This window comes from Oncorhynchus keta, unplaced genomic scaffold, assembly GCF_023373465.1.
Source record: "Oncorhynchus keta strain PuntledgeMale-10-30-2019 unplaced genomic scaffold, Oket_V2 Un_contig_23168_pilon_pilon, whole genome shotgun sequence".
NCBI lineage: Eukaryota > Metazoa > Chordata > Actinopteri > Salmoniformes > Salmonidae > Oncorhynchus > Oncorhynchus keta.
Window position 1 is genome coordinate 1 of NW_026283239.1, and position 25875 is coordinate 25875.

The 25875-nt window shown below is 47.0% G+C and overlaps 1 protein-coding gene and 2 long non-coding RNA genes across 32 annotated transcripts; 2 read left to right on the forward strand and 1 right to left on the reverse strand.

The window, feature by feature from the left end:
* Nucleotides 1–2687: 2687 nt before the first annotated feature.
* LOC127921693 (sister chromatid cohesion protein DCC1-like) lies at nucleotides 2688–25875 on the reverse strand. Of its 11 annotated transcripts, none has more exons than XM_052505277.1 (11): nucleotides 25587–25875; nucleotides 15799–15970; nucleotides 10428–10562; nucleotides 8736–8826; nucleotides 7925–8063; nucleotides 7482–7534; nucleotides 4519–4673; nucleotides 3942–4061; nucleotides 3739–3798; nucleotides 3183–3331; nucleotides 2688–2897 (listed from the first exon to the last, which is right to left on the reverse strand). In XM_052505277.1, the coding sequence occupies exons 1-11, from the start codon at nucleotides 25757–25759 to the stop codon at nucleotides 2786–2788; spliced, it is 1359 nt and encodes a 452-aa protein (XP_052361237.1). In that variant the 5' UTR covers nucleotides 25760–25875; the 3' UTR covers nucleotides 2688–2785. The 11 variants fall into 11 exon arrangements, with proteins under 11 accessions (XP_052361237.1, XP_052361236.1, XP_052361235.1 ...); XM_052505276.1 differs by lacking the exon at nucleotides 15799–15970 and adding an exon at nucleotides 24609–24780; XM_052505275.1 differs by lacking the exon at nucleotides 25587–25875 and adding an exon at nucleotides 16800–17098.
* On the forward strand, nucleotides 4614–7918 carry LOC127921694 (uncharacterized). 20 transcript variants are annotated; one of them, XR_008109331.1, is made up of 7 exons: nucleotides 4614–4753; nucleotides 4831–4986; nucleotides 5216–5566; nucleotides 5644–5955; nucleotides 6049–6399; nucleotides 6550–6705; nucleotides 7415–7918. It is a non-coding gene; the product is annotated as an uncharacterized LOC127921694 (long non-coding RNA). The 20 variants fall into 20 exon arrangements; XR_008109333.1 differs by having other exon boundaries at nucleotides 4870–5025; XR_008109335.1 differs by having other exon boundaries at nucleotides 4909–5025.
* LOC127921695 (uncharacterized) lies at nucleotides 17344–19075 on the forward strand. The gene is made up of 3 exons (XR_008109351.1): nucleotides 17344–18157; nucleotides 18293–18376; nucleotides 18979–19075. It is a non-coding gene; the product is annotated as an uncharacterized LOC127921695 (long non-coding RNA).

Here is a 25875-nt window from a genome sequence, read left to right on the forward strand (position 1 = left end):
AAACATGTGTATGTGACCAATACAATTTTATTTGACATAAAATGTAATCTTGGACTGACCATAATCCAAGTCCAATTTCAAAGTGTACATTCTATTTGACACTAGGGGGCGCTCCACTCACTCCTCCTGCACATGGTAGGTGTAGGGATTGGATTTGGTAAGGGTCCAATGTCAAGTGTAAGCTATGGATGTTCTGATTGGCCGAGAAGTCTGGGGGGCTCCAAGTCTCATCTTTCATTACTCTGATTGGCCGAGAAGTCTGGGGCTCCAAGTCTCATCTTTCATTGCTCTGATTGGCCAAGTCTGGGGAGCTCAAGTCTCATCTTTCATTGCTCTGATTGGCCGAGGGGTCACAGGGCGTGTTCTATGCTGCTTGTGGACTATATAAGTGCCTCTAAGGCCAACTCTAATATACAGACCCCTTTATAAGTGCCTCTAAAGCCAACTCTACAGACCCCTTTATATAAAGCCAACAGACCCCTTTATAAGTGCCTCTAAAGCCAACTCTAATATACAGACCCCTTTATAAGTGCCTCTAAAGCCAACTAAAGCCAACTCTAATATACAGACCCCTTTATAAGTGCCTCTAAAGCCAACTCTAATATACAGACCCCTTTATAAGTGCCTCTAAAGCCAACTCTAATATACAGACCCCTTTATAAGTGCCTCTAAAGCCAACTCTAATATACAGACCCCTTTATAAGTGCCTCTAAAGCCAACTCTAATATACAGACCCTCTAATATACAGATTTTTCCTCTATATAATATGTTACACTTTTCCTTATTCCTATTCTAAAATTTATTAAATAAGTTTCCCCCCTCAATCTACACTCAATACCCCACTAATGTAAAAAGCAAAAATAGGTTTTTAGAAATGTTTGCTAATTTATTAAAAATGTAAAACTGATCACATTTACATAAGTATTCAGACCCTTTACTCAGTACTTTGTTGAAGCACCTTTGGCAGAGATTACAGCATCGAGTCTTCTTGGGTGTAACGCTAGAAGCTTGGCACACTTGTATTTGGGGAGTTTCTCCCATTCTTCTCTGGAGAACCTCTCAAGCTCTGGATGGGGAGCGTTGCTGCACAGCTATTTTCAGGTCTCTCCAGAGATGTTCGATCGGGTTCTGACTGGCCCACTCAAGGACATTCAGAGACTTGTCCAGAAGCCACTCCTGCATTGGAAGGTGAACAGCCACCCCAGTCTGAGGTCCTGAGCAGGTTTTCATCAAGGATCTCTCTGTACTTTGCTCTGTTCATCTTTCCCTGGATCCTGACTAGTCTCCCTGCCGCTGAAAAACATCCCCACAGCCTGATGCTGACACCACCATGCTTCACCGTAGGATGGTGCCAGGTTTCCTCCAGACGTGACGCTTGGCATTCTGGCCAAAGTTCAGTCTTGGTTTCATCAGACCAGAGAATCTTGTTTTTCTCATGGTCTGATAGTTTCTTTGGCAAACTCAAGCGGGCTGTCATATGCCTTTTACAGTGGCTTCCCCTGGCAACTCTACCATCAAGGGCTGATTGGTGGAAGCTGCAGAGATGGTTGTCCTTCTAAAAGTTTCTCCCATCTCTACAGCTCTGTCAAAGTGACCATCAGGTTCTTGGTCACCTCCATGACCAAGGCCCTTCTCCCCCGATTTCTCAGTTTACCAGGCATCCAGCTCTAGGATGAGTCTTGGTGGTTCCAAACATCTTCCATTTAAGAATGATGGAGGTCAGTGTGTTCTTGGGGACATTTAATGCTGCAGAAATGTTTGGTACCCTTCCCCAGATCTGTGCCTCGACACAATCCTGTCTCATAACTCTATTGGCAAATCCTTTGACCGGATGGCTTGGTTTTTGCTCTGACGTGCACTGTCTACTCTAGGACCTTTTATATAGACAGGTGTGTGCCTTTCCAAATCATGTCAATCAATTGAACTTAGCACGGTGGACTCCAATCAAGTTGTAAAAACTTCGAGGAACAATGGAAACAGGATGCACCAGAGTTCAATGTCAAGTCTCATAGCAAAAGTCTGAAAATACTTAAAAAAGGTATTTCAGTTCTATTTAAATACACTAATACATTTGATAAAATTAACACAAAAAAAAAAATGGTCATTATGGGGTAGTGTGTAGATGGATTATATTTTTAAAAATCCTCTATTTTAAAACAAGGTGTAACAATGTGAAAAAGTCCAGGGGTCTGAATACTTACAAAAGTATAAACAAAAATATAAACAATGTTTCATGAGCTGAAATAAACGATCCCAGAAATGTTCCATACGCACAAACAACGTATTTCTCTCAATTGTGCACACATTTGTTTACATCCCTCTCAGTGAGCATTTCTCCTTTGCCAAGATAATCCATCCACCTGACAGGGATGGCCTTTTGACCAACCTTCGACCCCCGGGCCCCTCCAGCACAATTTTTATTTTATATATATATTTTGGAGAATCATTTATGGTACTTTTTGTATACATTTTATCCTAACCTTGTTTCCAACAGTAAAATATTGGGTTGGATAATTTGTGTGTGGTTTTAGAAATGTAAACACATTTTATTTGAAAAGCCTTCTTGTCACTGCTCTTCTGCCTCTTACCACTGGAGGTCCCTAAATGATCAAATTGTGACTGTGGTATTAGGAACAAAGCATAAGATATAGTATAGGTGGGAGGAAAAAACACAAAGTAGGTCATAATTACAAAAACATTAGATTCTTATTATAACATTTTAACAAATACAACAATACACTGATTCCAAACAACTTTGCTCGTCAATTAAGATATCCAATCGTCTTCATGTTGCCACTAGCCTTCTTGAATTGAAGACTTTCATTCCGTTTTGCGTGGACAAACGAGCGTATTTGGTAAGAAGAGCTCCAGTTGTTTGCTTTTCTCCACACAAGTCCCTGCATGACAATAAATCATTGAGGTTCAATCGTTAACACAAGAGAGCTTTCCAGAAAACAAGACAGTTGGACCAACACCACCTGGCTGTGTCTGACACCACCTGGCCCGGTCTGGCACCACCTGGCTGTGTCTGGCACCACCTGGCTGTGTCTGGCACCACCTGGCTGTGTCTGGCACCACAAACATCTGGCACCACAAACATCTGGCACACAGGTCTAAATCTCTAATAGTCATTATGGTACAGCACAGAGACAACGGTCATTCTGATGCTCAGTTTTACTCACTGTATGTAAGGGGTGATGTCCTCCTCGGTCCACTTCTGTCTCATGGTGAAGAGGTGGGTGAATCTCTCCAGTGTGTCCTCGGGAAGATCTTCCACTCTCAGCAGAGATATGGTCTCTGGTTTGGAGCTGCGGTCCACAAGGGCTAGACTCTATTGAAACCCATAACCATGTGGATAATCCTGTAATCATGTCTGCCAACAACCATCACGTCTTTAAAAATGTGTAATTACCATATTTCTAAAGCTAAAATAAAACCTGCTGTAATGCCTAAAAACCTAAACATCCATTATGAGATATTTTGCTGTAGAATCTGAGAATAGTCCACATGTAAAAACCAGTGTTGGTTAAAGACATGCTCTGGAACTTTAACTAGTAAGTATTTTATCAACCTCCCGAGTTGGGCTGGATGTGTCCATGTGTAGTTCATACATACATAATCTGTGTGCAGAAAAACATCCTAACCTCAAACTGGGCACGAAATCCCTCATCCTCACCTTCAGCTGGTCCAGTCTAGTGCCCATCCCTCTGTGAGCTGCCAGTCTGACCCCATCCTCACCTTCAGCTGGTCCAGTCTAGTGCCCATCCCTCTGAGCTGCCAGTCTGACCCCATCCTCACCTTCAGCTGGTCCAGTCTAGTGCCCATCCCTCTGAGCTGGTCCAGTCTAGTGCCCACCCCTGCCAGTCTGACCCCATCCTCACCTTCAGCTGGTCCAGTCTAGTGCCCATCCCTCTGAGCTGCCAGTCTGACCCCGTCCTCACCTTCAGCTGGTCCAGTCTAGTGCCCATCCCTCTGAGCTGCCAGTCTGACCCCATCCTCACCTTCAGCTGGTCCAGTCTAGTGCCCATCCCTCTGAGCTGCCAGTCTGACCCCATCCTCACCTTCAGCTGGTCCAGTCTAGTGCCCATCCCTCTGAGCTGCCAGTCTGACCCCATCCTCACCTTCAGCTGGTCCAGTCTAGTGCCCCTCCCTCTGAGCTGCCAGTCTGACCCCTGTCCTCACCTTCAGCTGGTCCAGTCTAGTGCCCATCCCTCTGAGCTGCCAGTCTGACCCCTGTCCTCACCTTCAGCTGGTCCAGTCTAGTGCCCATCCCTCTGAGCTGCCAGTCTGCCCCATCCTCACCTTCAGCTGGTCCAGTCAGTGCCCATCCCTCTGAGCTGGTCTGACCCCAGTCCTCACCTTCAGCTGGTCCCCTAGTGCCCTCCCTCTGAGCTGCCAGTCTGGCCCCAGTCCTCACCTTCAGCTGGTCCAGTCTAGTGCCCCCCTCCTTGACCCCTGTCCTCACCTTCAGCTGGTCCAGTCTGGCCCATCCCTCTGAGTGCCTCACCCCATCCTCACCTTCAGCTGGTCCAGTCTAGTGCCCATCCCGTCTGGGACACTTTGCTGCCACACCTCCTGGAACTCTGCCAGGTTGAACTTCGCTGCGTTCTGCAGCAGCATCTGAGCTGTGGCTCTGCACACCTTGTCCTCGTTCAGCGCAAAGAACACCTCATCTGAAAAATACGACATTTTCATTTCTGTTTAATATCAATTAAATAGCTGTGAAGAGCCAAAATAGTGCACGAGGGAAGAGGTAGTTGGCTGTGTGTCACTCCAAAGCACGAGGGAAGAGGTAGTTGGCTGTGTGTCACTCCAAAGCACGAGGAAGAGGTAGTTGGCTGTGTGTCACTCCAAAGCACGAGGGAAGAGGTAGTTGGCTGTGTGTCACTCCAAAGCACGAGGGAAGAGGTAGTTGGCTGTGTGTCACTCCAAAGCACGAGGGAAGAGGTAGTTGGCTGTGTGTCACTCCAAAGCACGAGGGAAGAGGTAGTTGGCTGTGTGTCACTCCAAAGCACGAGGGAAGAGGTAGTTGGCTGTGTGTCACTCCAAAGCACGAGGGAAGAGGTAGTTGGCTGTCACTCCAAAGCACGAGGGAAGAGGTAGTTGGCTGTGTGTCACTCCAAAGCACGAGGGAAGAGGTAGTTGGCTGTGTGTCACTCCAAAGCACGAGGGAAGAGGTAGTTGGCTGTGTGTCACTCCAAAGCACGAGGAAGAGGTAGTTGGCTGTGTGTCACTCCAAAGCACGAGGGAAGAGGTAGTTGGCTGTGTGTCACTCCAAAGCACGAGGGAAGAGGTAGTTGGCTGTGTGTCACTCCAAAGCACGAGGGAAGAGGTAGTTGGCTGTGTGTCACTCCAAAGCACGAGGGAAGAGGTAGTTGGCTGTGTGTCACTCCAAAGCACGAGGGAAGAGGTAGTTGGCTGTGTGTCACTCCAAAGCACGAGGGAAGAGGTAGTTGGCTGTGTGTCACTCCAAAGCACGAGGGAAGAGGTAGTTGGCTGTGTGTCACTCCAAAGCACGAGGGAAGAGGTAGTTGGCTGTGTGTCACTCCAAAGCACGAGGGAAGAGGTAGTTGGCTGTGTGTCACTCCAAAGCACGAGGGAAGAGGTAGTTGGCTGTGTGTCACTCCAAAGCACGAGGGAAAGGTAGTTGGCTGTGTGTCACTCCAAAGCACGAGGGAAGAGGTAGTTGGCTGTGTGTCACTCCAAAGCACGAGGGAAGAGGTAGTTGGCTGTGTGTCACTCCAAAGCACGAGGGAAGAGGTAGTTGGCTGTGTGTCACTCCAAAGCACGAGGGAAGAGGTAGTTGGCTGTGTGTCACTCCAAAGCACGAGGGAAGAGGTAGTTGGCTGTGTGTCACTCCAAAGCACGAGGGAAGAGGTAGTTGGCTGTGTGTCACTCCAAAGCACGAGGGAAGAGGTAGTTGGCTGTGTGTCACTCCAAAGCACGAGGGAAGAGGTAGTTGGCTGTGTGTCACTCCAAAGCACGAGGGAAGAGGTAGTTGGCTGTGTGTCACTCCAAAGCACGAGGTAGTTGGCTGTGTGGAAGGAGGTAGTTGGCTGTGTGTCACTCCAAAGCACGAGGGAAGAGGTAGTTGGCTGTGTGTCACTCCAAAGCACGAGGGAAGAGGTAGTTGGCTGTGTGTCACTCCAAAGCACGAGGGAAGAGGTAGTTGGCTGTGTGTCACTCCAAAGCACGAGGGAAGAGGTAGTTGGCTGTGTGTCACTCCAAAGCACGAGGGAAGAGGTAGTTGGCTGTGTGTCACTCCAAAGCACGAGGGAAGAGGTAGTTGGCTGTGTGTCACTCCAAAGCACGAGGGAAGAGGTAGTTGGCTGTGTGTCACTCCAAAGCACGAGGGAAGAGGTAGTTGGCTGTGTGTCACTCCAAAGCACGAGGGAAGAGGTAGTTGGCTGTGTGTCACTCCAAAGCACGAGGGAAGAGGTAGTTGGCTGTGTGTCACTCCCAAAGGAAGAGGTAGTTGGCTGTGTGTCACTCCAAAGCACGAGGGGAAGAGGTAGTTGGCTGTGTGTCACTCCAAAGCACGAGGAAGAGGTAGTTGGCTGTGTGTCACTCCAAAGCACGAGGGAAGAGGTAGTTGGCTGTGTGTCACTCCAAAGCACGAGGGAAGAGGTAGTTGGCTGTGTGTCACTCCAAAGCACGAGGGAAGAGGTAGTTGGCTGTGTGTCACTCCAAAGCACGAGGGAAGAGGTAGTTGGCTGTGTGTCACTCCAAAGCACGTAGTTGGCTGTGGAAGAGGGAAGGTAGTTGGCTGTGTGTCACTCCAAAGCATGAGGGAAGAGGTAGTTGGCTGTGTGTCACTCCAAAGCACGAGGGAAGAGGTAGTTGGCTCACCCAAAGCACGAGGGAAGAGGTAGTTGGCTGTGTGTCACTCCAAAGCACGAGGGAAGAGGTAGTTGGCTGTGTGTCACTCCAAAGCAACAAAGCACGAGGGAAGAGGTAGTTGGCTGTGTGTCACTCCAAAGCACGAGGGAAGAGGTAGTTGGCTGTGTGTCACTCCAAAGCATGAGGTAGTTGGCTGTGTGTCACTCCAAAGCATGAGGTAGTTGGCTGTGTGTCACTACAAAGCACGAGGGAAGAGGTAGTTGGCTGTGTGTCACTCCAAAGCACGAGGTAGTTGGCTGTGGTCACTCCAAAAGAGGTAGTTGGCTGTGTGTCACTCCAAAGCATGAGGGAAGAGGTAGTTGGCTGTGTGTCACTACAAAGCACGAGGGAAGAGGTAGTTGGCTGTGTGTCACTCCAAAGCATGAGGGAAGAGGTAGTTGGCTGTGTGTCACTACAAAGCACGAGGGAAGAGGTAGTTGGCTGTGTGTCACTCCAAAGCACGAGGGTAGTTGGCTGTGTGTCACTCCAAAGCACGAGGTAGTTGGCTGTGTCACTCCAAAGCACGAGGGAAGAGGTAGTTGGCTGTGTGTCACTCTACAACACACCAAAACATTAAACACGTACAGTACTTTCTGACTCACCGTTGTCCGTGTAGCGCCTTCCATAACAGTTGAAGCTGTGCTCTATCATCTCCCTGGGCAGGAGAAGGGGTTTGGATGAGTATTAAACAAATACATTAGTTCCCCACCACACACACACACACACACACACACACACACCTTTTAATGTTGTCATGACAATTACATGCAACAGAGAGCTCCCGCACACTTCGGTTCAATGCACATTTAAAGATGTTTGTTGTCCCGAGCCTTTAGTCAAATGTGGCCTTTGACAGAGCTGACAACATGATGACTAAGTATTACATCAAACTACTCTTCACTTTATCATTTTATTTAACTAGGCAAGTCAGTTAACAATAAATTCTTATTTAAAATGACGTCCTACACCGGCCAAACCGGGAAGACACTGGGCCAATTGTGCGCCGCCCTAGGGGACAGCCGTAACGTTGCCTAACTGCACCTACTGTGGCTCCAGACGTCCTAACTCCTCCAGACTGACACGTAGAGGGACTTTACTGAAGGACCAGGACTCAGAGTCCACCAGCTGAGTGATGTGACCCAGTAGTTTCATCTCATAGTCAAAATCCAACAGTCTCCAGTAGCCTAGAATACACAAGAGGGGAACATGTAGCCTAGAATACACAAGAGGGGAACATGTAGTCTCCAGTAGCCTAGAATACACAAGAGGGGAACATGTAGCCTAGAATACACAAGAGGGGAACATGTAGCCTAGAATACACAAGAGGGGAACATGTAGCCTAGAATACACAAGAGGGGAACAGTAGCCTAGAATACACAAGAGGGGAACATGTAGCCTAGAATACACAAGAGGGGAACATGTAGCCTAGAATACACAAGAGGGGAACATGTAGCCTAGAATACACAAGAGGGGAACATGTAGCCTCCAGTAGCCTAGAATACACAAGAGGGGAACATGTAGCCTAGAATACACAAGAGGGGAACATGTAGAATACACAAAGAGGGGAACATGTAGTCTAGAATACAGAAAAGAGCAAGGACAAACAAACATGTACATGTGGCACACCAAGGCCAGCATGTATATAGACACACCAAGGCCAGCATGTATATAGACACACCAAGGCCAGCATGTATATAGACACACCAAGGCCAGCATGTATATAGACACACCAAGGCCAGCATGTATATAGACACACCAAGGCCAGCATGTATATAGACACAAACCACATACAGTAGATCACATATCTAAATGGGGGAAAAAGTGTGAGAAAATAAACATTTGAGAATCATTCTTACCGTTGACATCACAGGCATGAATAGTTTGTAGTTGGGCCTCCAGTTCCTCCTCACTTGCTTGGATTCTTTCAAGCAGGTCTCCCATAGTGTACTGCCAAAAGGAAACGTTTTATCAAGCAGGTCTCCCACAGTGTACTGCCAAAAGGAAACGTTTTATCAAGCAGGTCTCCCATCAGTGTACTGCCAAAAGGAAAAGTTTTATCAAGCAGGTCTCCCATCGTAGTACTGCCAAAAGGAAACATTTATCAAGCAGGTCTCCTACAGTACTGCCAAAAGGAAACGTTTTATCAAGCAGGTCTCCCATGTGTACTGCCAAAAGGAAACGTTTTATCAAGCAGGTCTCCCATCGTGTACTGCCAAACCCAAAACTTTATCGTTGGAAGTCTCCATGTTACTACAAAAGGAAACTGCAGCCCCACGAATACACAAAAGGAAACGTTTAAATCAAGCAGGTCTCCCATAGAGGCCAAAAGGAAATTTACTCCTTTATCAAGCAGGTCTCCCATCTAGTAATACACTGGAAACGTTTTATCAAGCAGGTGTCCTACAGTGTACTGCCAAAAGGAAACGTTTTATCAACAGGTCTCCCATGTAGTTGCTTGATTGAGGGAATCAAGCAGGTCTCCCATCGTGTACTGCCAAAAGGAAACGTTTTATCAAGCAATGGACAGTGTCTGCCAAAAGGAAACGTTTTATCAAGCAGGTCTCCCATAGTGTACTGCCAAAAGATCCTCCTAATTCAATACCTGGGCCCTCGTACAGAATTTCCATCAAGAGGTCTCCCACAGGTATAAAAGTAAACGTTTTATCAAGCAGGTCTCCCATGTAGTACTGCCAAAAGTGAAACATCCAGGTCTCCCACAGTGTACTGCCTGGAAAAGCCTTTTATCAAGATTCTCCATCAAGTCTCTCTGGAAACGTTTAATCAAGTAGGTCTAATACAGTGTACTTGCCAAAGGAAACATCAAGCAGGTCTCCCACAGTGTACCTGCCAAAAGGAAACCTTTTATCAAGCAGGTCTCCATCAGAAGTCTGCCTGGAAACGTTTTATCAAGCAGGTCTCCCAAGTGTACCTGCCAAAGGAAACATCCAGGTCTGCCCACTGATACCTGGGCCAAAAGGAAACGTTTTATCAAGCAGGTCTCCCATGGATATAAAAGGAAACGTTTTATCAAGCAGGTCTCCCATAGTGTACTGCCAAAAGGAAACGTTTTATCAAGCAGGTCTCCCACAGTGTACCTGCCAAAAGGAAATTCTCCATCAGCAAGTCTCCCATGGATATAAAAGGAAACGTTTATCAAGTACCTCTCCCCTACATTTGAGTCATCCTGCAGACTGATACCAGAGCCCTTACAGTACTCCAGTGCATAAATTGCCATACTTTTTGGTACTGGTCTCTCGTAGGTTCCAGTACCCAAAACCCTCAGTGACATCCTCCATGTTCTACCAACTGACCTGGGACCACCAAAAGGAAAGGTTGTAAAAACAGAGAACTAGCATAGAGGCAGACATTTACTCTGTGATATAATAGAGATGATGTTCTAGCGTGTACTGGCCTTTCCTGCACGTGACATCCTCCGGCCCAACTGATAGTTGCTTGATTGAGGAAAAGTTCTACCTGAATGTGACAGTCCTCCTTAAGATGAATGGACTGAGTCTCTCTGGATATAATCTAGTAGAGTTAATAAGTACCTTCCCCTCCGTGACATCCTCCTGCCCACTGATACCTGGGCCCTCGTATGGATTCTCCATCAGAAGTCTCTTCAGCTTCTTTAGTTTGGGATGGCGCTTTCTCAACTCCCAGTAACTGTTAGAAAAGCCCCAAATCTGTTGGGAAAAGGGTCATTTCTTAGGTCCTGAATACATTTCAGCATATTATTTCACACTGCAACTTTCTGTAGGTACTGGAGAGCATTATTGGTGTGTAACATTTGGGGAAGGTCGTACAGTATTGATAACATTGAATGATGTGGGTCACGGACTTCCAAACTGGGGTAACGAGCAATGCCATCCGGGGGGAATAAAAATCGTTCACATTTTCAAACAGTCCATTTATAATTTTTATACATTTGGGTGAGTTTCTCTCTCACCTGTGAAGCCCCGTTTCACTGCCAAAAATAAAATGAAACCATCTAGTGTTCAGTGAAATAACAACACAATGTCAAATACAGGCAGCCTTGTCAAATAATTAACATCAAATCACATTAACCGTTACTCTCACAGGAAACCTTTCTCTTGCGCAGACATTTAGAAACTAAACATGACAATTTGAAAAATAAGCCGCAGGAGTTTGAGCGAGAATAAAGACGACTTTCGAGTAGTAAGACATATATAAAAGCAACAGATACCATTAATAAGAAGGGGCTAGAAGAGTCTTACATGGTGAGATAATGAGTGGCGAGGACAGACAAAACCCATAATATAGTGGAGGAGTTAATTATTCCTGCTGCCACATATATGGCTGGGACAATGCTGGGTGGAAAAGGCCCAAAAAACTATACAGACAATGACTTCATCAAACACTGTTTCATGAAAAAAAATCAGTGACATGGCAGATGTTTTGAAACAATTACTGGTTCGCATATGAGCGTTACAGCTGGATGAGTCAGACGTGGCGGGCCTGACAGAGCTCCTGGTATATGTCCGTTACGTTTATGGGGGTCAATTAAGTCAGAAATCCTCTTCTGCAAACCAGGACAACAGGAGAGGATATCTTTAAAGTGCTGGACATCAAATGGACTTTGGTGGTCAAGATGTGTTGGTATCTGGGGCGGCAGGGTGGCCTAGTGGTTAGAGTGTTGGACTAGTAACCGGAAGGCTGCAAGTTCAAATCCCGAGCTGACAAGGTACAAATCTGTCGTTCTGCCCTTGAACAGGCAGTTAACCCACTGTTCCCAGGCCGTCATTGAAAATAACAATTTCTTCTTAACTGACTTGCCTAGTAAAATAAAGTAAATTTTTTTTTTTTTTAAATCTGTACTGATGGTGCAAAAACCATGACAGGGAGACATAGTGGAGTGGTAACGCGTGTACAAGCAGCTGCTCCCGACACCACTTAGGTTCACTGCAGCATCCAGCGAGAGGCTCTTGGGTTCACTGCAGCATCCAGCGAGAGGCTCTTGGGTTCACTGCAGCATCCACCAAGAGGCTCTTGGGTTCACTGCAGCATCCACCAAGAGGCTCTTGGGTTCACTGCAGCATCCACCAAGAGGCTCTTGGGTTCACTGCAGCATCCAGCGAGAGGCTCTTGGGTTCACTGCAGCATCCACCGAGAGGCTCTTGGGTTCACTGCAGCATCCACCGAGAGGCTCTTGGGTTCACTGCAGCATCCACCGAGAGGCTCTTGGGTTCACTGCAGCATCCACCGAGAGGCTCTCACTGCAGCATCCACCGAGAGGCTCTTGGGTTCACTGCAGCATCCACCGAGAGGCTCTTGGGTTCACTGCAGCATCCACCGAGAGGCTCTTGGGTTCACTGCAGCATCCACCGAGAGGCTCTTGGGTTCACTTCAGGCTCTGCAGCATCCACCGAGAGGCTCTTGGGTTCACTGCAGCATCCACCGAGAGGCTCTTGGGTTCACTGCAGCATCCACCGAGAGGCTCTTGGGTCCACTTCAGCATCCACCGAGAGGCTCTTGGGTCCACTTCAGCATCCACCGAGAGGCTCTTGGGTCCACTTCAGCATCCACCGAGAGGCTCTTGGGTCCACTTCAGCATCCACCGAGAGGCTCTTGGGTCCACTTCAGCATGAGGTTCACTGCAGCATCCACCGAGAGGCTCTTGGGTCAGCATCGAGAGGCTCTTGGGTCCACTTCAGCATCCACCGAGAGGCTCTCCACTCAGCATCCACCGAGAGGCTCTTGGGTCACTGCAGCATCCACCGAGAGGCTCTTCAGCATGGGTTCACTTCAGCATCCACTGCAGCATCCACCGAGAGGCTCTTGGGTCCACTTCAGCATCCACCGAGAGGCTCTTTCCACTGCAGCATCCACCGAGAGGCTCTTGGGTTCACTGCAGCATCCACCGAGAGGCTCTTGGGTTCACTGCAGCATCCACCGAGAGGCTCTTGGGTTCACTGCAGCATCCACCAGGCTCTTGGGTTCACTGCAGCATCCAGAGGCTCTTGGGTTCACTGCAGCATCCACCGAGAGGCTCTTGGGTGCAGCATCGAGAGGCTCTTGGGTTCACTGCAGCATCCACCGAGAGGCTCTTGGGTTCACTGCAGCATCCACCGAGAGGCTCTTGGGTTCACTGCAGCATCCACCGAGAGGCTCTTGGGTTCACTGCAGCATCCACCGAGAGGCTCTTGGGTTCACTGCAGCATCCACCGAGAGGCTCTTGGGTTCACTGCAGCATCCACCAGGCTCTTGGGTTCACTGCAGCATCCACCGAGAGGCTCTTGGGTTCACTGCAGCATCCACCGAGAGGCTCTTGGGTTCACTGCAGCATCCACCGAGAGGCTCTTGGGTTCACTGCAGCATCCACCGAGAGGCTCTTGGGTTCACTGCAGCATCCACCGAGAGGCTCTTGGGTTCACTGCAGCATCCACCAAGAGGCTCTTGGGTTCACTGCAGCATCCACCAAGAGGCTCTTGGGTTCACTGCAGCATCCACCGAGAGGCTCTTGGGTTCACTGCAGCATCCACCGAGAGGCTCTTGGGTTCACTGCAGCATCCACCGAGAGGCTCTTGGGTTCACTGCAGCATCCACCGAGAGGCTCTTGGGTTCACTGCAGCATCCACCGAGAGGCTCTTGGGTTCACTGCAGCATCCACCGAGAGGCTCTTGGGTTCACTGCAGCATCCACCGAGAGGCTCTTGGGTTCACTGCAGCATCCACCGAGAGGCTCTTGGGTTCACTGCAGCATCCACCGAGAGGCTCTTGGGTTCACTGCAGCATCCACCGAGAGGCTCTTGGGTTCACTGCAGCATCCACCGAGAGGCTCTTGGGTTCACTTCAGCATCCACCGAGAGGCTCTTGGGTTCACTGCAGCATCCACCGAGAGGCTCTTGGGTTCACTTCAGCATCCACCGAGAGGCTCTTGGGTTCACTGCAGCATCCACCGAGAGGCTCTTGGGTTCACTGCAGCATCCACCGAGAGGCTCTTGGGTTCACTGCAGCATCCACCGAGGCTCTTGGGTTCACTTCAGCATCCACCGAGAGGCTCTTGGGTTCACTGCAGCATCCACCGAGAGGCTCTTGGGTTCACTGCAGCATCCACCGAGAGGCTCTTGGGTTCACTGCAGCATCCACCGAGAGGCTCTTGGGTTCACTGCAGCATCCACCGAGAGGCTCTTGGGTTCACTGCAGCATCCACCGAGAGGCTCTTGGGTTCACTGCAGCATCCACCGAGAGGCTCTTGGGTTCACTGCAGCATCCACCGAGAGGCTCTTGGGTTCACTGCAGCATCCACCGAGAGGCTCTTGGGTTCACTGCAGCATCCACCGAGAGGCTATTGGGTTCACTGCAGCATCCAGCGAGAGGCTCTTGGGTTCACTGCAGCATCCACCGAGAGGCTATTGGGTTCACTGCAGCATCCACCGAGAGGCTATTGGGTCCACTGCAGCATCCACCGAGAGGCTCTTGGGTCCACTGCAGCATCCACCGAGAGGCTATTGCTGCCAAGGGAATGGCTGACAGCTTGAAATATGTTTGGGACTATACAGTGAAAATGGCTAACTTTGTTAAAGCAAGGCCCATAAACTCTTGTGTATTTTCTGCATTATGCAAATGATCTGGGCAGCGACCATGTAACGCTTTTACAACATATACAAGTGCTCTGGTTATCAAGGGGCAAAGTATTGACACGTTTCTTTGAATTGAGAGACGAGCTTCAAGTTCTTTACTGACCAAAATGTTCACTCGTCTGACCGCCTGCATGATGTTGAGTTTCTCACACGACTGGTCTATCTGGCTTATGAGTTTCTCACCTGAATGATCTGAATGTAGGACTACAGGGACTCTTTGACACTATATTCAAAGTGCGGGACAAAATTGAGGCTATGATTAAGAAGTTGGAACAAGGACAACACACAGGTCTTTCCATCATTGTATGAGTTTTTGTGTGCAAATTAACTCAAGTTTACGGACCATGTCAAATGTGTGAGCTGGGTGTGCAATTACACAGGTACTTTCCCGAAACAAACTGGATTCGTTATCCCTTTCATGCCCTGCTACCAGTCCACTTACCGATATCTGAACAAAAGAGCCTCATATAAATTGCAACAAGCAGTTCTGTGAATAAATGTTATTTGAATCAGAAGCCACTGACAGAGTTCTGGATGGGGCTGCACTCAGAGTATCCTGCCTTGGCAAATCACGCTGTTAAGACACTGATGCCCTTTGCAACCATGTACCTATGTGAGAGTGGATTCTCGGCCCTCACTGGCATGACAACTAAATACAGGCACAGACTGTGTGGAAAATGATTTAAGACTGAGACTCTCTCCAATACAACCCAACATTGCAGAGTTATGTGCTTTCTTTCAAGCTCACCCTTCTCATTAACCTGTGGTGAGTTATTCTCCATTTATGATAAACAAATAAGGTTTTATACGTAAGATGGTTAAATAAAGAGCAAAACTATTGATTATTATTATTGATTATTATTATTATTATTATTATTATTAGTGCCCTGGTCCTATAAGAGCACTGCCACTTCCAACAAGCCGGGTTGTGACAAACTCACTCATTCTTGTTTAATAAATGTATCGTATGTGTGTGTGTGACAGGCTTACAATGATGGCAAAAAAAAACTACATTTGAGAGTGTGCTGACCCTGGTGCTTAGAGGGGGTACGTAGCTGGAGGTTGAACGTTTGAAGGGGTACAGGGGACTATAAAAAGTTTGGGAACCACTAATGTAGGTGAACACAGTGCATTAGAAAAACATGTAACACATCACAATGACCTCACTGTGTTAGAATGTCTTTAGCTATTTAGTGTGGGTCAGCATGTTAACGTGATATCTACTGTACAGACATTCAATAACAGATCAGTGATTTTCTAAATGGCTGTCACACAAGAAACATTCATGGTGTTCAGATAGTTGATAAGACTCCTCCTACCTGTGCATGGACCAGCTGAGAGCTGGCCTGGTTGTCAGTCGTCAGCTGATCTGGAGTCAGGCAGCCAGGCACTAACAGCAGGAGGTTTGAGGTGTCGGCTATCTTCAGGTCATAAGTCTTGTCTTCACTGCACAGGACAGCTCTCTCATCCTGGTCTCCTCTGATAACCAGGCTGCATGTAGAGAACAAGGATAAAGGAGAGAGATTGTGGAGATTGTTGACGTGTAGAGAGACTCAACGTTAAAACAGTCTCTGTACACGGCAATGTTAAACAGACTGTTTTTAACATTGACGTGTAGAGAAAGTGGCAACAGCTGGATGAGTTGTTTTCACCAGGGCTGGACAACCCTTCTCCTATAGACGTAGTAGGTGGGTGGCCCTTGACCATCACACTCAGTTCCATTACATCACACATAAGAGTCATTGGATGAAGGGGTATTCTGAAGGAGGAGTTTAAATAAGAGACATGACGCTCAGTCTATACATTAACCCACATCTCTTGCGGTACGGTTTTTGTGGAATTATTTTTTTAATGTGATATGAAAAGTAGAGTGATTTATGTTTCTATAACTGTACTGAAAGTGTGAATCGATTCACGTTTAGTTTGAGTATTTGGCCGTTTTTGGCTTCCGGAGCCAATTTGCCCTTTAAAACAGAACATGTAAGGTCCTTGGACTAACGGAGTAACCGTAGACTCCTTAAACCCGAATCAGGTGTGTTTCAGTTTATCAAGGTCCTGATGGAGAAGATCAATCATAGAATCAGGTGTGTTGGAGCAAATGCCTGCAGACATCCGCTAACAGTCCAGGTGGGTTGCCAACGCGTGAACTCAGAACAAAATCTCGCGTAAACCAACCAGTCACCTGCGAATGTTTAGGAGACAACCCACCGCCACATTTCTATTAACATAACTAGCTACGTCTATTAACGTAACTGTGTTTAATCTCTTAACTGTGTATTTATGTTGAATTAGCTACATTGTAACTATGCAGATACTTTACCTCTTTCCTGCTTCTATGTGTTTACAGAGCGTGTCATCCAGTTCCATCAGGCAGTAGTCTCCGGACGAGACGCTTTCTCCAAAAGTCAAACAGTGACTTGTGTTATGCAAATCATTCTCTTTTAGTTTGGCGATTTGTATGGTCGCCTGCACCTCTTCTAATGTTCTCGACATCTGGTTCTAATATACGAGCTAACTTTAAATTTAATGAGAAATAGCCTGTTTTGTAGTGTACTCCAACTAAATGGGATTCTCGCTAGATTAACTTTCCCGCAATATATACCGGAAGTACGAAGGCATATTTGATTGACGGCGGCATAGGCCAATGAAAGTGTCGAATACGTCACGTTGTTCCTCCTACTGTACAGTGGATTTATGTCCCCGCAGCAGGTCGAGTTCACCCGACGTGGGTGCTGAGATCTACCACTGGAAATGATCAGATGGAACCCAACCTTCATCTACGGTCACTGAACCTAAACCATAGATGCGCTTGATTTAGCTCGCTAAGCACACCGAGTGAGTGCAGTTTGTTGGTTTGAGACAAGTTCACTTATCCGATTCTGAAACATTTGCATATATCGCGCCTTCTTGGTTAACTTCCACAATGCCCACTTGTCTTCTGAGCGTTGCCAATTTAGCAATTTTGTCGCTATATTAAGCGAGTTTTCAGACCCCTCCAGCGACTTTATTGGTGAAAGATTCTAGCGACAAAAATTCTGATTTTCTTTTTCAGGCTGCCTTTGGGGTTGACACAGAGGGTGTCTATGATTTTGATAGCATTTAGAGACTTTTCACACTCAATTATGCCGCAAACAACAGTGGGTGACGGTGCAGGCTACTTGTGTAACATTATTCACATCAACGACGCACTCACATGCCGCGTTCACGTACTAGTTTGAAACGAGGAAACTGACATTTCCTGGTTGCACGCGTGTATAACTTCAACCTATTAGCAAATCGGACCTTTCCGAGTTTCTTAGTTCCAACTAGGACTTGAATGCGGCAAATAATCAGAGAGGCACAACGTGCGGCGGAAGAGGGCGAAAACGCGACGTGGGGACCGCAGTTGTGCCGCATCAAGCCAAATTCGTGATGTGACGCCGTCGCGGAAACGGTAAAACGTAATCTAGCGTCTTCTAGCGACAAAATCAAGGAGCCAATAGCTGTAATCACTGAAAACCAGTCGGCAACACTGCACGGTGTCAACGTGCTTTTCATGGTAGGATCGCGTAGTAAACAGAGGCAGAGGTCGGAGTGGAGCTCATTACTACTGAAGACATCTATGCACATTTCACAAGGAATCGCTGTTCGTTGAATGAAGCTTTACCGACGAGAAAATAATATGCAGACGTCTAGATGGTTAGCGGACCGGTTTAATTTTTAGAATGCAAAAGAAGTTCAACATCAAGCTAGTGTCCCCTCTTGCAAAGCTATAGATAGCGTCTGTCCATTTTTCACTGTGTGAAATGTGTTTTTTGTAAATGCATTTCTCAGATTATGCTGCTGGTTTGCAAATCTAGGACAACGTGATCTCGAGGAACAATAAATCAGCTAATTTTTATCCATGGTGTTTGCAAGGTAAATTATTTGAAAAAATGTTATGCATTTAACTGTGCACGTAATGATCAAATACTACAGCACATGTATGTCAGAGATGGACCACAAAGCAGGCAGGGGTGTTTTACCTGTGATCATGGAGGATATGATTGCACTGTGAGCTAACGTTATCTAAACTATCCTGGCTATTTCAATAGACTGTGCTGTTGATATTCTGCAATTTTTGGGGGATATACGAATGACTGGTTACGTCAGTTATGACACTAATACAGTATAGCTACAGTCATTAGGACAGAATACAGGGGAGCTATTCAGACACCTTGTCAATGACATAAGCTAGGCAGCTATGTATGGTTGGTGTACACAGTGGAGCTATCAATGATAGGCAGCTATGTATGGTTGGTGTACTGTACAGTGGAGCTATTCCGGCTGCTTGTCAATGACAAGGATGGGCAGCTATGTACGTATGGTGTACTGTACAGTGGAGCTATTCAGACGGCTTGTCAATGACATAAGCTAGGCATCTATGTATGGTGTACTGTAGCTCGTTTTCACAGGCTATGATGCCTTTTGTCTTGTGTACAGTATTTACAGTGCCAGTAATATTTCCGTTGTTTTAACAGTTGTAAAGAGATGGATGGTATCGGGAACACAATGCAGAAGAAGGCTGCGGAGCTCGAGCGCATGGCCGAGGTTCTCGTCACCGGAGAGCAGTTGAGGTAGGAGTGGCTGGCTCGAGCTGAGAGCTCCGTATGATCCTGTTCAAACTGTGTTGCGGCTTTTCAAACAAAGGCGTGAATTGTACCCATTCAAACCAGCGCACAAATACAATACATTTTCTGCATTGCCAATGTGTATTGCGTTGTACTGGCCTAGTGCACGCACACAATGTGATTATTTCAAGTCTCAAATGTTTTTTTTTTTGTTGCATTGTGTAACTGAAAACTATTCATTCATTCATTCATTGTGGTGTCAAACCTGCTATTTGTGGAACAGAACACACACCCTTGGCCCATATTAGGGGTGCCATAAAAAAAGCATGATTGAACTAGTGAGATAGCAGGAAGGGACAGCAGTGAGTGTCAACATCAGTGAAATGACTCTTTATAATTGGCATTGAAACGTTTTATCGCCTGTCAGGGTGTGTGTGTGTGTGTGTTGCTGTGTGTGTGTGTGTGTGTGTTGCTGTGTGTGTGTGTGTGTGTGTGTGTGGGTTGCTGTGTGTGTGTGTGTGTGTGTGTGTTGCTGTGTGTGTGTGTGGGTTGCTGTGTGTGTGTGGGTTGCTGTGTGTGTGTTGCTGTGTGTGTGTGGGTTGCTGTGTGGGTGTGTTGCTGTGTGTGTGGGTGTGTTGCTGTGTGTGTGTGTGTGTGTGTGTGTGTTGCTGTGTGTGTGTTGTTGCTGTGTGTGTGTGGGTTGCTGTGTGTGTGTGTGTGTGGGTTGCTGTGTGTTTACAGATCTTTATCTTCATCATGGTCAAATCATATAGGTCAGTCAATAAACTCAAAGTCAGTGTTCCCTATCAGTGGTTCATCTTTGACCCTCTAAAATGGTCACTTTTAACTGTGATAATATCAGTATCACATGTATCTTTCTATGGCAAAAATGAAAACGGGACGCAGACCAAACTCTTTTTTTGTCCTTTAAAAAACCTGCTGTGTGTAAAATATTGTGTGCTGTAACTTTGAAAATAAATACATGTGTCTCTGAATGACAACGTAATGTTTTGCTAAAGAAGTTAAATCTGCTTTATCTGGAACACAATGCCACGATACTAATGAGTATTCTCCTGGCCCTACTTTTAACCCGCCACAGCATGGCACAGTACTAGTCTGGTCTAGTTGGCATGTCTTTTAACCTACCACAGTACTAGTCTGGTCTAGTTGGCATGTCTATTAACCTACCACAGTACTAGTCTGGTCTAGATGGCATGTCTTTTAACCTACCACAGTACTAGTCTGGTCTAGTTGGCATGTCTTTTAACCTACCACAGTACTAGTCTGGTCTAGTTGGCATGTATTTTAACCTACCACAGTACTAGTCTGGTCTAGTTGGCATGTATTTTAACCTACCACAGTACTAGTCTGGTCTAGTTGGCATGTATTTTAACCTACCACAGTACTAGTCTGGTCTAGTTGGCATGTATTTTAACCTACCACAGTACTAGTCTGGTCTAGTTGGCATGTATTTTAACCTACCACAGTACTAGTCTGGTCTAGTTGGCATTTCTTTTAACCTACCACAGTACTAGTCTGGTCTAGTTGGCATGTCTTTTATCCTACAACAGTACTCGTCTGGTCTAGTTGGCATGTCTTTTATCCTACCACAGTACTCGTCTGGTCTAGTTGGCATGTCTTTTAACCTACCACAGTACTAGTCTGGTCTAGTTGTCATGTCTTTTAACCTACCACAGTACTAGTCTGGTCTAGTTGGCCCTACTTTTAACCCGCCACAGCATGGCACAGTACTAGTCTGGTCTTGTTGGCATGTCTTTATCCTACCACAGTACTAGCCTGGTCTAGTTGGCATGTTTTTCTCCCAACAAAGTAATAACCTTGTGCTTAATGTAACTAAGAACAGGAAGACTTGTGTCTCTAAATCATATCATTGACTAGAGGTCATCTGGGGATAGGCTATGTCTGCCTCCCAAATGGCCCCTGTTGCCTTTCTAGTGTAGGGGAATGCGGTGCCCTGTCTTAGACATGCTGACACAGATGTTGCTGGCCACTGGCTAGCACTCGCAGCGCTGCCTGGAATAATTGGTCACAGCTGAACATAGTGCACCTGCCTCCCTTTGGCCCAGTTGAACAAGAGTACAAGACATGCTGTTGTGCTGAAGATTAGCTCGTAGCTAATCGGCAGGTAGCCTAGTGGTCAGTGTGTTGGGCCAGTAACCGAAAGGTTGCTAGATCGAATCCCCGACTTGACAAGGTAAAAAGCTGTCGTTCTGCCCCTGAACAAGTTAACCCACTGTTCCCTGGTAGGCCATCATTGTAAATAAGACTCTGTTCTTAACTGACTTGCCTAGTTAAATAAATACAAACCTAAACATTATAACAGGACATAAGCTTCCTTGGATTCTGTAGTGTTAGAATGGTATTTTTGACCCCTGGCTTTATAATTCTAGTGAGGAAACCAAGCCGTGTGGATTCATGGCAGGTTGCCCTATGGGTTTAGGTTACTCGCTACATAGTGCACTACTTTGACGTATCCACCGAGAGGCTCTTGGGTTCACTGCAGCATCCACCGAGAGGCTCTTGGGTTCACTGCAGCATCCACCGAGAGGCTCTTGGGTTCACTGCAGCATCCACCGAGAGGCTCTTGGGTTCACTGCAGCATCCACCGAGAGGCTCTTGGGTTCACTGCAATCCACCGAGAGGCTCTTGGGTTCACTGCAGCATCCACCGAGAGGCTCTTGGGTTCACTGCAGCATCCACCGAGAGGCTCTTGGGTTCACTGCAGCATCCACCGAGAGGCTCTTGGGTTCACTGCAGCATCCACCGAGAGGCTCTTGGGTTCACTGCAGCATCCACCGAGAGGCTCTTGGGTTCACTGCAGCATCCACCGAGAGGCTCTTGGGTTCACTGCAGCATCCACCGAGAGGCTCTTGGGTTCACTGCAGCATCCACCGAGAGGCTCTTGGGTTCACTGCAGCATCCACCGAGAGGCTCTTGGGTTCACTGCAGCATCCACCGAGAGGCTCTTGGGTTCACTGCAGCATCCACCGAGAGGCTCTTGGGTTCACTGCAGCATCCACCGAGAGGCTCTTGGGTTCACTGCAGCATCCACCGAGAGGCTCTTGGGTTCACTGCAGCATCCACCGAGAGGCTCTTGGGTTCACTGCAGCATCCACCGAGAGGCTCTTGGGTTCACTGCAGCATCCACCGAGAGGCTCTTGGGTTCACTGCAGCATCCACCGAGAGGCTCTTGGGTTCACTGCAGCATCCACCGAGAGGCTCTTGGGTTCACTGCAGCATCCACCGAGAGGCTCTTGGGTTCACTGCAGCATCCACCGAGAGGCTCTTGGGTTCACTGCAGCATCCACCGAGAGGCTCTTGGGTTCACTGCAGCATCCACCGAGAGGCTCTTGGGTTCACTGCAGCATCCACCGAGAGGCTCTTGGGTTCACTTCAGCATCCACCGAGAGGCTCTTGGGTCCACTGCAGCATCCACCGAGAGGCTCTTGGGTTCACTTCAGCATCCACCGAGAGGCTCTTGGGTTCACTGCAGCATCCACCGAGAGGCTCTTGGGTTCACTGCAGCATCCACCGAGAGGCTCTTGGGTTCACTGCAGCATCCACCGAGGCTCTTGGGTTCACTTCAGCATCCACCGAGAGGCTCTTGGGTTCACTGCAGCATCCACCGAGAGGCTCTTGGGTTCACTGCAGCATCCACCGAGAGGCTCTTGGGTACACTGCAGCATCCACCGAGAGGCTCTTGGGTACACTGCAGCATCCACCGAGAGGCTCTTGGGTTCACTGCAGCATCCACCGAGAGGCTCTTGGGTTCACTGCAGCATCCACCGAGAGGCTCTTGGGTTCACTGCAGCATCCACCGAGAGGCTCTTGGGTTCACTGCAGCATCCACCGAGAGGCTCTTGGGTTCACTGCAGCATCCACCGAGAGGCTCTTGGGTTCACTGCAGCATCCACCGAGAGGCTCTTGGGTTCACTGCAGCATCCACCGAGAGGCTATTGGGTTCACTGCAGCATCCACCGAGAGGCTATTGGGTCCACTGCAGCATCCACCGAGAGGCTCTTGGGTCCACTGCAGCATCCACCGAGAGGCTATTGCTGCCAAGGGAATGGCTGACAGCTTGAAATATGTTTGGGACTATACAGTGAAAATGGCTAACTTTGTTAAAGCAAGGCCCATAAACTCTTGTGTATTTTATACATTATGCAAATGATCTGGGCAGCGACCATGTAACGCTTTTACAACATACAGAAAAGTGCTCTGGTTATCAAGGGGCAAAGTATTGACACATTTCTTTGAATTGAGAGACGAGCTTCAAGTTCTTTACTGACCAAAATGTTCACTCGTCTGACCGCCTGCATGATGTTGAGTTTCTCACACGACTGGTCTATCTGGCTTATGAGTTTCTCACCTGAATGATCTGAATGTAGGACTACAGGGACTCTTTGACACTATATTCAAAGTGCGGGACAAAATTGAGGCGATGATTAAGAAGTTCGAACAAGGACAACACACAGGTCTTTCCATCATTGTATGAGTTTTTGTGTGCAAATTAACTCAAGTTTACGGACCATGTCAAATGTGTGAGCTGGGTGTGCAATTACACAGGTACTTTCCCGAAACAAACTGGATTCGTTATCCCTTTCATGCCCTGCTACCAGTCCACTTACCGATATCTGAACAAAAGAGCCTCAAATTGCAACAAGCAGTTCTGTGAATAAATGTTATTTGAATCAGAAGCCACTGACAGAGTTCTGGATGGGGCTGCACTCAGAGTATCCTGCCTTGGCAAATCGTGCTGTTAAGACATTGATTCCCTTTGCAACCATGTACCTATGTGAGAGTGGATTCTCGGCCCTCACTGGCATGAAAACTAAATACAGGCACAGACTGTGTGGAAAATGATTTAAGACTGAGCCTCTCTCCAATACAACCCAACATTGCAGAGTAATGCGCATCCTGTCAAGCACACCCTTCTCATTAACCTGTGGTGAGTTATTCACCATTTACGATAAACAAATAAGGTTTTATATGTAAGATGGTTAAACAAAGAGCAAAATTATTGATTATTATTATTATTATTATTATTATTATTATTATTATTATTATTATTATTATTATTAGTGCCCTGGTCCTATAAGAGCTCTTTGTCACTTCCAACGAGCCGGGTTGTGACAAACTCACTCATTCTTGTTTAATAAATGTATCGTATGTGTGTGTGTGGCAGGCTTACAATGATGGCAAAAAAAAACTACATTTGAGAGTGCGCTGACCCTGGTGCTTAGAGGGGGTACGTAGCTGGAGGTTGAACGTTTGAAGGGGTACGGGAACTATAAAAAGTTTGGGAACCACTAATGTAGGTGAACACAGTGCATTAGAAAAACATGTAACACATCACAATGGCCTCACTGTGTTAGAATGTCTATAGCTATTTAGTGTGGGTCAGCATGTTAACGTGATATCTACTGTACAGACATTCAATAACAGATCAGTGATTTTCTAAATGGCTGTCACACAAGAAACATTCATGGTGTTCAGATAGTTGATAAGACTCCTCCTACCTGTGCATGGACCAGCTGAGAGCTGGCCTGGTTGTCAGTCGTCAGCTGATCTGGAGTCAGGCAGCCAGGCACTAACAGCAGGAGGTTTGAGGTGTCGGCTATCTTCAGGTCATAAGTCTTGTCTTCACTGCACAGGACAGCTCTCTCATCCTGGTCTCCTCTGATAACCAGGCTGCATGTAGAGAACAAGGATAAAGGAGAGAGATTGTGGAGATTGTTGACGTGTAGAGAGACTCAACGTTAAAACAGTCTCTGTACACGGCAATGTTAAACAGACTGTTTTTAACGTTGAAGTGTAGAGAAAGTGGCAACAGCTGGATGAGTTGTTTTCACCAGGGCTGGACAACCCTTCTCCTATAGACGTAGTAGGTGGGTGGCCCTTGACCATCACACTCAGTTCCATTACATCACACATAAGAGTCATTGGATGAAGGGGTATTCTGAAGGAGGTGTTTAAATAAGAGACATGACGCTCAGTCTATACATTAACCCACATCTCTTGCGGTACGGTTTTTGTGGAATTATTTTTTTAATGTGATATGAAAAGTAGAGTGATTTATGTTTCTATAACTGTACTGCAAGTGTGAATCGATTCACGTTTAGTTTGAGTATTTGGCCGTTTTTGGCTTCCGGAGCCAATTTGCCCTTTAAAACAGAACATGTAAGGTCCTTGGACTAACGGAGTAACGGTAGACTCCTTAAACCTGAATCAGGTGTGTTTCAGTTTATCAAGGTCCTGATGGAAAAGATCAATCATAGAATCAGGTGTGTTGGAGCAAATGCCTGCAGACATCCGGTAACAGTCCAGGTGGGTTGCCAACGCGTGAACTCTCCAGTCACCTGCGAATGTTTAGGAGACAACCCACCGCCACATTTCTATTAACATAACTAGCTACGTCTATTAACGTAACTGTGTTTAATCTCTTAACTGTGTATTTATGTTGAATTAGCTACATTGTAACTATGCAGATACTTTACCTCTTTCCTGCTTCTATGTGTTTACAGAGCGTGTCATCCAGTTCCATCAGGCAGTAGTCTCCGGACGAGACGCTTTCTCCAAAAGTCAAACAGTGACTTGTGTTATGCAAATCATTCTCTTTTAGTTTGGCGATTTGTATGGTCGCCTGCACCTCTTCTAATGTTCTCGACATCTGGTTCTAATATACGAGCTAACTAAATTTAATGAGAAATAGCCTGTTTTGTAGTGTACTCCAACTAAATGTGATTCTCGCTAGATTAACTTTCCCGCAATATATACCGGAAGTAC